Source organism: Ceratosolen solmsi, unplaced genomic scaffold, assembly GCF_000503995.2.
Source record: "Ceratosolen solmsi marchali unplaced genomic scaffold, CerSol_1.0 scaffold2, whole genome shotgun sequence".
Taxonomy (NCBI): Eukaryota; Metazoa; Arthropoda; class Insecta; order Hymenoptera; family Agaonidae; genus Ceratosolen; species Ceratosolen solmsi.
The window spans coordinates 5,887,566-5,899,924 of NW_011948422.1; the positions used below are offsets into that span (position 1 = coordinate 5,887,566).

The 12,359-nt window shown below is 25.1% G+C and overlaps 2 protein-coding genes across 3 annotated transcripts in view; both read right to left on the reverse strand.

Annotated features, from left to right (window-relative positions):
• Positions 1–116: 116 nt before the first annotated feature.
• On the reverse strand, positions 117–7,337 carry LOC105361895 (solute carrier family 2, facilitated glucose transporter member 1). 2 transcript variants are annotated; one of them, XM_011499192.1, is made up of 7 exons: positions 7,171–7,337; positions 3,505–3,569; positions 2,479–2,610; positions 1,812–2,376; positions 1,215–1,621; positions 705–973; positions 117–371 (listed from the first exon to the last, which is right to left on the reverse strand). In XM_011499192.1, the coding sequence occupies exons 1-7, from the start codon at positions 7,184–7,186 to the stop codon at positions 260–262; spliced, it is 1,566 nt and encodes a 521-aa protein (XP_011497494.1). In that variant the 5' UTR covers positions 7,187–7,337; the 3' UTR covers positions 117–259. The 2 variants fall into 2 exon arrangements, with proteins under 2 accessions (XP_011497494.1, XP_011497493.1); XM_011499191.1 differs by lacking the exon at positions 7,171–7,337 and having other exon boundaries at positions 3,505–3,799.
• A 2,473-nt stretch (positions 7,338–9,810) lies between these two features.
• Positions 9,811–12,359, reverse strand: part of LOC105362040 (probable chitinase 3) — a 23,174-nt gene continuing 20,625 nt past the window's right edge. Inside the window, 4 exon segments of the mRNA XM_011499365.1 lie at positions 9,811–10,138; positions 10,561–10,686; positions 10,942–11,406; positions 11,963–12,359. The exon segment at positions 11,963–12,359 is cut by the window's right edge and continues 8 nt beyond it. Coding sequence (XP_011497667.1) covers positions 9,980–10,138; positions 10,561–10,686; positions 10,942–11,406; positions 11,963–12,359 — 1,147 coding nt within the window. The 3' untranslated portion in view covers positions 9,811–9,979.

The following is a 12,359-nucleotide window of genomic DNA, read 5'->3' on the forward strand; positions in this document are numbered from 1 at the left end:
ATCTTCATTACGAAAATAGATAATTTCTATATAAGTACATACAAAACGCATAAATATGTTTATAAACTTTTTGTATAGAATTATAAATAGTAAAAATATTTCTAAACAATTTTTCATTTAACCCGTATTACCAGAAAAAGGCACAATCCTTAAATACTTTTTCATTATACTGTTCATCATATCACTTTCACATTTTAAATTAATATTTAATATGATAACAGTCATTATCTGATTAAATTTCTAGTTATTTTTATCTTATTTATGTTATAATTATGTCAGAATTCTCTTCATTTGGTCTTGATTTCAGTCCTTGAGTAATTAACGCCGCTATTTCACTTGTAGTCTTATCACGTGTTTCTGGTAAATACTTCCTTTTAATAAAGAATAAATTGATTTTCAATCATTTAGTATAAACTATAAAGTTCAACAGTAACTGTACATAAAATTTCATACTTATTCTAAGATAAGATAAGAATATTATCATATTTCTATAAGAATTCTTCATGATTTTAAAATGCTTTTAAATAAATTATATATAAATACATTAGAAAAATGGGAGAATGATGTTTTATATAATGTATTTAAATAAAATGAAAATATAGAATATATGATTTAAAATGTCTTAAATCTCTAAATAATAATATTTAGCATTAAAATTATTTTAATAGGTAGTAAGCTATATTTGTATCCAAAACATTTCATACCTACAAAACAATGCAAGGAATAATATGCATGCTGCAAAAATGAGGAAGGAATAAGAATTTAAAACCTTCTGCATCGATGTAAAAGTCATCCCAACAATGAAGTTACCACCCCAATTACACACACTTCCAATAGACATTGCTTTTGATTTCGGACCAACATCAAACAATTCTGACCCAATAAAATAAGGAATAGGACCTAGTCCAATACCATAAAATAACACATATGCAAGAACTGCAATAATACATATCCATTTCATAAAGGGTAGATCCTAAAAATAAAATATAAAATCACATTTGTAATTTACAAAATTTTGTTTTGTTTGATAATAACATATTGTTACGATAAAATATAATAAACGTGTTAGTTTATTTTCAATTCAACTATAATTGATGATTCTATATTTAGTAATTTTGAACCGATACTTTTTAAAACATATTTGAAAAAACAAAAAATTCATTTATTCATTTATTCATTCCAGTTCATAATTATTATAATAGTCTTGTACTTACAATAAGTGCAATCGAAGCGCATAAAATAATTAGACAACCTATAGTTGTGTAAATACTTGTTAATAGTAAGGCTCTCCTTCGAAAACGTGACATCAAATAAACAGATGAAATAGCCATTCCTACATTAACTAATCCAGTGCCTATAGTAGCATATTGTCTTGTCTTAATAGCTAATTCTGCTTTTTTAAAAATCACATCTGAATAATAAAATACAACATTTATTCCACTAAGTTGTTGACCAAATTGTAACAAACAAACAAGTAATATTGGCAGTCTTAAAGTTGGCTCCTTAAGTACACGAATTATTGTCCATGAACTATTAACAGATTTGCTAGCCAATTCCTGTTCTAAATTAGCTATTTCATTGTGCAAATCCATTCTATCCATATTTCTAAAGCGACTGAGTGCTAAAATCAAATTTTTCAAATACTGTAATTAAATGTAAACTCCTTAACAATTGTACATTTGTACATTGTAACTACATTGAAAAAAAAAAAATACGTATACAATTTATAACAGGATTCATGATTAATGAACTAAAATTAACTTGTAGATCTCTAATAAATAATCTCTAATAAATAACTATTAAAGACAAACCTTCTAATGCACTTTCGGAATCTTCCTTAACAACAAATAAATACTTTGGACTTTCTGGTAAAAAGAAAGTTAGTATTAATCCCATTGTACATAATGGAGCAAAAGCTGCTAGCATATAGTTCCAATAATATTTTGTTCCTAAAACAGAATCGAGTCCGGCAACCTGCCCCAATAGTACACCACAGGTAATACCTAATTGACATAAGACACCGACAGCACCGCGCAGTCTAATAGGAGCAATTTCTGTCATATAAACTGGTAGCAAACTTGTTGCAAGACCACCAGAGAGTCCAACAAATAATCTACCAAGTAGAAATAATTCAATAGAATTTAAAATTGGTATTAAAAGAAACATAACTGATCCAACGATGCCACAGACATTTCCAATACTTAAACTACTTTTACGTCCTACTGTATCAGCCAGTAGACTTGACGTTAAGGAACCCGTAACTCCTCCAATAAGAAAAATTGATACTATAGTTGACCAAAGAAGATTTAATCCCTCTAAACTAATTTTAATATTAAAGCGCTCTTCTATACTTTGGTTACAAAATTCTTGCATTATCTATAATATATAAGACCTTCATTCACTTTGTTTCAAATTAAATAATTTATTTAGAAGTATTATTGTACAGTTATAAAAATTATGTATTAAAATAAAACTCACGAATGCAGCATTATTCATTACACCAATATTATATCCAGCTGGCACAGCTGAACCTAAACAACACGTTATACCAGCAAGAATTAATAATGGTGTCCATCCACCACAATTTGAACTATTATCATCATAATATTTCTATAAAAATCATGATTTTTCATTATTCACACATTGATTTAATTCTAAGATAAGACTTAAATATTTGAATGTGATTTAATAGAGAGCGACAGACACAAAAGTTTATACGAAATTAGATTTATAGAATTTATAAGATATACGAAATACATATGAAATAAATTAATCAAATTAGTGCAAATTACGTTCTTTGAATTTAATAGATTATAACTTTATAAATTAATTAATAAAGAAACAAGTTAAGAAAATTATCATAAAGTTATTTATTTTTTAATATTACATTAAATCTATATAATGCGTTAATTAATTCAATCTAGAATTTAAAAAAAAATATTTAAAAACAATGCTTTCTTTTTTCAATCTTTTTTTTATCTTAAATCAGTAATTGAATAAAATATTAATTGAATAGATCAAAATATCGAATAATCCATTAAGCAGTTGATTCTAATTAGAAATTGTGAAATGATTAAAAAGAAGAAATATTTTAATTATACAAAACAGGTTCAATGAAAGAGTAAATCAACAATACAAATAAATAATTTGGTTATTATTAAAAAATGTATTCACCTTTTACAAAAAATAAAATATAATTAAATCCTATATTACTGTCATTCCAAAATAAAAATATAAAAGGAATATGATAAATAATTTGTTATTTAAGATACAATATGATTTTATAATCAATATATAAAATTAATTTTTCGCTTAAATTTTTCAAATTTATTATTTTAAAGGCTCCTTATTAATATAACTGAAGTAGTTTGTTATCTTAAAAAAATTCATATTAATAAATAAGGCACTGAAATTAGTTATAAAATGTTAGTAGTAAACAAAACTTTTACAATTATATGAATGAAAAAAAAAAAAAAAACAATAAACACTAAATCAATGACTTACTTTTTCTTCCGAATCATTAAGTAAATTTATTTCGTTTAATTTGTACAGCACCGTGACGTCAGGATCTGTAACGACAGGTATGTGATTATGACATGAGTTATTATCTTCACAAATCTCTCGATGTAACGAATCCTTTTTTAACGTCATTATATATATTTTAATAATCCCACGTTTGAGTCTCCCAGTTTTACCTCAAAGGACATTAATTCTACGTACGACAATGTCAATCCCAAAATAAAGGTTAGATCGACTGCTATTGTACTTGCATTATAATGATTTGGAGATGTACAATAGCTCTATATGCACATATGCATTTATATATATATATAGATATGTATATATGTATATACATATGCGTGCGTATAGATACGCATGCGTGTAAACGCATTATCCAGGCGTACGTATTTTTATGTTTACATTACTTAGTTACGAAAACATAAGTAAGCATTCGACCTTACTTACCTTAGTAAATTTGTTTTAAGCTGATTTCACAGTATCAAGATAAGATATTTTTATTTTAAGAAAATCTAAAATATTTATCGAAAACATAATAAATGAAAATTTATTATAGAACTATATAGGAGGGCAATCGTTTAAAATAAATTTATAATAATATATCTCAATGTAAAATAAATTTGTTACACTGACTTATCATTATGATTATAAAAACACATTTATAAATTTTAACTTATTTTCATTTTTATTTAAAAAAAATTAAGGTCGATATTATTTTGATTATTGATAAATTCAATTTACCTTTTGCTATCATATTTGATAAAAATATTTGACTTGTTGAATCACGATATAAAAACCCGAAAACTAAAATTACTCTATTAAATCTGTTTTGTATTAAATATACGTAAATTAAATATTATATTTAACTTTTAAATCTTTAGGCATACTTTTTAACGTATTTCTTTTTTTTTTTCAATTAAAATTTTTAAGATACAAGTTTCATATATGTGTAGTCGCGGTACAGAATTTTTTTCTGGAAGATTCTTGTAAAGGAGATAAACAAAATTGAATAAAAAAATATTGGAAGTTCCATGAATCGATTTTATTGACTTTAATTGGCGCATTTTACGTAAATCAGTAAGATTATTAATATTATATTATCGTAAGATTTTTGTCTTATTCAGAAATTTTATCAAATTTTTATATTATTTATCACCCTTATAATTTATTAGAATGTATGTCAAGACTATAATCTAGTTGTGTGATCTTATGAAATATTAAATATTTAAGTAGTAACTTTTTATTGTTCCATAATACAGTACATAGTATTCTCTTATCAATTGTAATTAAATTATATATATATATATATATTTTTTTTTTATTGATAATTCAATTGTATAATTATTAATTTATTTCATATATTTAGAGAAAAAATTTATAGTAATTTTGAAAGCTATTAATTTTACTTTTCATGTATGCAGTGTGGAATGCATTGAGTTTCTTATTATGATAATGACATGAGAATAAATTAAAAATATAATTTTACATCGTATTGTATTAAAATATTTCATAATGAAATTATGTGCCAAATATAACTGTTAATATATTTTAAATATAATATTAATTTATTTTTATATTCATTATTTTTCTAATAATTTTTTAAGACGCAATTATAATGTAATTCAAGTATTTATAATAATAATGTATAAAAATGATTTTACATTACGATAAAATATAAATCGTACGAATTGAAGATTAACGAAGCGTCAAGCAAATCTTTTATTTATGAGATTATTTGTATATCATAAATTTAAAAAGCTTTGGGTCAACAGAAGTAATTTAAAAGTAATGAAAGATTACAAAATTAAAGTATTTAAACATTTAAATTATAGGTAAGTTTTTTTTGTAAATTTTATTGTAAATGTAGAGACACATTAATAAATATATGAAAAATATTTTATTCACTCGTGTATATAGAATATAAATTTTAATTATTCATCGATATAACAATGTATTACCTAAAATAGTGAAGATAGATATTTTGATTTTCTCAAACTGTAAAAGTATGAAATGCGTTTTATTAAAATGAAAATGAAATTCTAATTTATTTGTCATAATAAATATAAATATTTCTAGTTCCACATTTTATTAATTTTTTTAATTCCTTTCAAATGAATTTTAATGTTATTTAATTTAATTTATTTTGCTTTAAAATAACCAGCTCATATATTTATCTGCGATATATTAAGGAAAATGTAATATGATTTGATTGAAAATTCTATATGTACTTTCAAATGTATATTATTTATTATGTCATTTTATGTATTTATGTAAATACACACACGCGTAGATGTGCAACTATATTTATTGCATTATTAGGCACTTAAATTTATTACATAATGCATTTAAATTTATTATATTTTTGTAATAGTTTTTATAGTTAAATATATATTGGAGATAAGGATAATTTATATTATTTGAATATAAGCTTTATTTGTTATTTTGTACTAATATATATGTCAATTTAAAACAAATAAGAATATTCTATTTTTATAAATATGTAACGTATAATTAATTATCTGTACTTCTGAATATAATAATTAAGTATTAAATCAATTTATTGATTTGTTTCTTTTTTTTTTTATGAGTTTATATAATATATAGAATAATTTTCATTTATAAAATGATTATATAAAAATATATTCACGAATCAATGTTAGTTAAATGATTCGGTATATGAGATATTTAAATGAATGAAAAATGAATAAAAAATTAACTGAAAGTAAATGTGAAATAAATGTTATATTTTATAAACACTATCTATTTCAATTATTACAATAACTTAGGAAGTTAAAGGAATGTAATTTGCTTTCAAAAGTCTTTTATGCTCTAAATAATCGTATAGGTTTCATTTCTCTCTCATAGTAGATAGTCAGGAGAATCTTCCTTTATGAATAACACTTTGTTATATAATATCCATCTTATTTATAGAACAAATAATGACGTTTCATCTTGAAATTTAATGCTGAAATGGAAGATTAAAATAATTACAGAATTTTATTTGAATCACGTTATGAATAAGTACAAGCTTATGAATATTAAATTCCATATGTCACAGTATGAAATTCAATTTGATTTCTATATTAAAATAAAGCAATTTGTGTTAAAAACGTAATAGTAGAAAGAAATAGATAATGGCAAACACAATTTTTTAATTTTAAGCTCGAATTGTGGCCTTGTACTTTATATTAAAACTATTTATTTTATAAACTTTCGCATAATCTAGTAGAATAACACGATGAAACATACTTTCACACACAAAGATAATATTTTTAACGAATTCAATTTAATAATTATAAAGCTATTGTTTCACTGTAAATGTAAACTGAATATAAACTAATTTCAATATATATTGAAGTTTTGTCATTTTTATTTAACACGTACTTAATAATAAATATTTTAATATTAAATTATCTTTATTTTAAATGATATATATTATTTATATTAACATTGAATTTCATCGAATTAAATAAATTAAAAACGTAAATTAACCATATTAAATTTACAAAGAGAAATAAAAATAATTTTATTTTCGATCACTTCACTATATACTTTCCATATTATTTATTTACCTTAAACTTAACCTAATTATTTACCGTAAATTCGGATTTTTAATTAATGTTCGTTTCTTATTAAATTTATATTTAATACCTTTAAGTTTTTTCATGGTTAATGATTAATCTCGCTACTGTTTATAGGACATGTGCCATCAAACTCCAGTGTTTCACTACATAGACTTCCGTAGTAATGATGATCGTGGACAAACAAATTGAGTACTGTTGCTTTACTGAGATGTGAGATCATTTTAAAACATTTTTACATATAACTTTAGCCTGAATTGCAGATATGTATATATAAAAATACATTATCGCGAATCTTATCCATAAAAAAATATTCAGTATAGTTGTATGTCAGCGTATTTACATTGATTAAGAAACTTTTTGTATTTCTTATCGACAAAGGTTGCGGAATCAGAAAATAAAATATGCTGCAATATAATTTTAGAATTAATTTGAAGTACAAATTATAGATTTACTCTTAGTTTATATATATATATATATATATATATATATATATTGAAAATTCTGCAGCTAATCTTTAATCGAGTGAAACAAAATATACATTTTATTTTGAGTGATGAAAATATGCTTTTAAATAGATAACATATACATTATTTGCCTTCTTTTTATTTTAATCGTAATTAATTATAAAATTTATCATTTTATGTATTTTATGCAATTTTATATTATTGAGGACATTTAAAAATAAGATATATGAAAAATGAAAGTAACTTACGTCTAATTTATTTAAAAAATACTATTAATCTAAATTTAATTTTCAAATTACATTTTGGAATTTTATACTTTTTGAGTGTATCATAAAAATGAAATTACAAAAATATAAACTTTATTTTATTCATTAATATATCGAATGTATTTGAATGCAAGTTAAACTAAATTATAGATTTTAGTATTTAATTTATTATTAAGAACTTAAAACATTTAAGAACTTTTAATAAGATTAATATGTATGAGTTTTTTCATAGGTTTCTAGTATTTTATTTAATTAAATATAGTTTAAAATTTTATTTTGAATGATTAAAATTACAATAAGCAATGAATGTAATAGTAATACATAACATTTTACATAATATTTTAATAACACTGGTTGTTTGTATAATAAATTTTCATAAATATGAAATTTTGTAAATGAAAATTCAAATATTAAAATGATAATATATATTAATAAATATTACAATAATTATGATGCTTAGAAAATATCTAATTATAAATACTAAATCTATGATGAATAAAACATCCGTATCTCAAAGCAATTCTCTATGAGTTTCTTCTAATAATTTAATATAAATTCAAGTAAAAATAGATGGCGAAGAATTAATAAATTGTAGCATGAAAGATCTATAAATTAATATAGTTTTTGCAAAAGACTTGAGCAATGGTTAGATAAAGCGACTGAAATTGTATATCGCAGTTTCAAATTGATTATGCTAATTTTAGGCGTATTCCGAAAACTTTTCCACTAAAAAATTTTGCTCATTGTGTTTCAGTTGTAATGACATAATTTAATTTTATGTCTGTATAGTGCCGTTATGACAAAAAAAAAAAAAAAAAAAATCTTTTGTATACTACCTTAAACTTTCATCATGATTTCAATGTATTTCAATAGCAACTATAATATAGTTATGAATAGGTAGTAGACTTGGTAATGAAAAATAAATATTTCCTTATCAGTACTTGAAATGAATGAATAAGAAATTTTTGTATTCAAAATGTTCGTAAATTTTTTAAATATCTTAATATAATGTTAAAAAATCTTTTATATTTAATTTTTTATTGATTAATATTTGATATTTTTTTCTAGCAACTACATGATAATGGTTGATGATTTGTTTTGTTTTACATACATTATTTACTGTAAATAATGTACGGCACCGATACTTTCACTGTACAATTACTATAAAACGAATATTCGTGTTTTCCATCGCTCTGTAATACAAATTAAATTACAATCTTCAATATGATAATATTATTTTATTTAAATAAATTAATTTATGAAGAAAAAAATTATTTATAGAAATACTGAAAATAAAAAACTTATACATTAAAAATAAAATAAAATAATAAGAGTGCTTTTCAACAGTTGGCTTTTCATTTATTTGACGTTTCTTCATAATATAAAAATTAAATATGTAAAAAATTAAATATTATATATTTTTAATACTTTTATAATGTCACATACATTTTTCGATACATTATTGAATTGTGTGAAATAATTCAAAATTCTTAGTGGTATGTGTTAATTTCACAATATTTTATATATTCGATCATATATTTTTAGCTATTTTTCATAAGTTTTCAACTAATAAGAAACGAATCAAATAATCAAAGTACTGTGATTGATTTTTTTACATTATGAACGTATTTCCAAGGATTTGCATTAGAATAAAATTAAATTATTTGCCAAATACATACCTTCTATTTATCTATCATTGCAGTACTATATATATATATATATATATATATATATATATATATTCTTTTTTACTTAGAAATTTACGTTCAATCATTATAAAAAAACTATAAGTATTATATTCAACATTATCCTAATCACTAATAACTTCATATTCAAACATGTTCAAGTATTTTGCTCATTACATGCTTATTATCATTTTAATAGAGTAAAAATTAAGTAAATATCCATTTCCTACAGTATTCTTAATTTAAATCTGATTTATTCACTCAATTTCGATTTATTAATATGAGAGTATGATCATCGATGAATTTTTAATTATTATTGCAAAATAATGCTTGACTATTTTTTCATAAAGCCTTGTTAACGTCGTGACGTCGTCCAATTAGTGCAATGTTATAAATAATGAACAAGAGATCGACGATTTCTAATAAATGTATTGATAAAACGTTCGTCAATAAAACGTCTTCTACGTGCAGTCTTGTCGAGGATTGTATTGACCTCGCAATCCTTGAACGAGTGCATTCAATAATGGATACTTTCCGCAATTACAGGTATTTCGAAAATCATCTAAATCAAGGGCCCAAATCATGCCACCACCGAGATTCAATTCCTTGATAAAAGTTGCCTGCAAGAGCAATGAAGCATAAAGAAAATATTTTTTAAACAACAGTTTACATTATTTTATTTTGTTACTTATTGCTTTGACTCTAAATTGAGAATGACATCGCCACAAAGAGAAATTTATAAAGATTGTTTATTTATGAAATTACTAATATGAAATTCAATTTAAACAATTTGTAAATTTAATTTTTTATCCGATCGAATATTTCTATAAACGTCCTTTATATTAAAATATAATGGCAATTACTTTGCAAAGTCAGTTATGCATTATTATAAAATTAACGCACATGACAGATGAATCACAATAATGCATAATGCGTAATTGCTTTTATTTCGATAATTATTAGATTTATCTTCGAATGATTCACGAATGTTTGTCGAGTCAATGCGATTAATGTGAGAATGAATATTCATTTAGTTACTGACCTTCCTTCCAACGTCTGATATGTCATCATAACCAACCCATTGATTGCCCAGAGTCGCGTATGGGCCTATCCGACCTTTCGGATCTTTTACCACCGTCCATCCATTATTTTTTACTTTACTACAAATCTGCAATTGAGAAACAAAAATTAAGTCGCTATATATTTCTTAAGCATCAAAGGTTGTAAATATAAATGATCTTTAAAGCATTATCCGATATTTCTATGAAGTATCACATCTCTCAACAATTTAAAACTTGTGAAAATTTTTTAATATGTAAAAAATTAAAATATCATAGGTATATATTAATAATTTAAAATTCATAATTAGGCGATAAGTCGAACGAGACGCGAGAATTATATCTCGCTAATTGATAAAGCCTACCTCGTAAAAAGCCAAAAAACCCGCAGCCCTAGTGAATTCACCGGCTTCTCCGGGCCCGGGTGCTGGAGACTGGAGCGTGTTGTTGTGGTTCTGACCGAGAGTGAAACTCTGCCCGTACATGGGTACTCCCATGACGAGTTTTTTCGGTGACGCTCCCTTCTCTATCCAATAGCGCATAGAGAAGTTGGCATTGAAATAATTGTAGTCATCACCCGGGTAGTAATATAGGGGTGCGACGTGTCCGGTCTTCTTGTCCCACTGGCCGTGATAATCGTAGGTCATGACGGCGATCCAGTCCAGGTATTTGGCGAGGGTCGGCACGTCGTAGCCGTGGTCGATGACGCGCTTGCTCGGCGAAACCGCGGCCGAGAGGAGTAGGGCATGAGGTACGAAGGCCTCGCTAAGCTCCCGCACCAGAGCCGAGAAGGACTCCTTTTCGGAGGCAGAGCCTCTATTACAGTCCACCTACGGGTCAGGTGATCGTCAGGATGCAATTTTGATAAAAATTACCTCCTACATTATACCTCTACGGCCTTTTTATATTTGATTGTATAACAATAATAATAATAATAATAATAGTAATAATAATAATAATAGTAATGATGATAATAATGATAATAATGATAATAATAATAATGATGATGATGATGATGATGATGATGATGATGATGATGATGATGATGATGATGATGATGATGATGATGATGATGATGATGATGATGATGATGACAACAACAACAACAACAACAACAACAACAACAACAACAAAAACAACAATAATGATAATAATAATGATAATGATAATAATGATAATGATAATGATAATAAGGACAATAACGGCAATAACAATGACATACCATTAAAAAATAGAACTAAGCAGTTTGATCGATTGCTCTGACTTTTTGATAAATTTAATGCACGTGTCTTGTTAAACATATTTTGAACAGTAATGTTAAAACGAAAACTGTTATAATGAAGAGTTAGGCTTCGAAATATAAGTTGCGAAGAAAAGATAAATTACCTGCCAGCAAACGGGATACTCCCAGTCAAGATCGAGTCCGGAAAATCCGTATTTGCGGATAAATTTTAATACGTCCTGTATGAACCGCTTCCTCGACGTAGTGCTACTGACCAACCTGCTGTATTTGTCCCCGGCGGAGTCATTCCATCCACCTAAGCCGATGAGTACCTTTATGCCACGTTTCTTTAACGACGTGACCCTAAGGTAGAATTCGTTGTCGATGTCGGCCCAAGAGTCGTGCATCCTGATAACGAGCCTCTCATAATCGAGGACGGCAAAGCCGTATATGATGTGCGTGCAGAGGCTCGAATCGATGTCCTCGGGTAAGAATTTTCCAGCGCCCGGCCTATACCATGCCCAGTTTGTAAAGTAACAGATCATCTTACGTCCGCCGATC

What these genes read in the sequence shown, in the direction of transcription:
- LOC105361895 (XM_011499191.1), bottom strand. Translation starts at nt 3,651, where the DNA reads ATGACGTTAAAAAAGGATTCGTTACATCGAGAGATTTGTGAAGATAAT. An exon ending in GCGCTTCGATTGCACTTATT is followed by an intron (nt 974 to 1,214) that starts GTAAGTACAAGA and finishes TTTTATTTTTAG; the next exon opens with GATCTACCCTTTATGAAATG. An exon ending in TTCCTTGCATTGTTTTGTAG is followed by an intron (nt 372 to 704) that starts GTATGAAATGTT and finishes CTTTATTAAAAG; the next exon opens with GAAGTATTTACCAGAAACAC.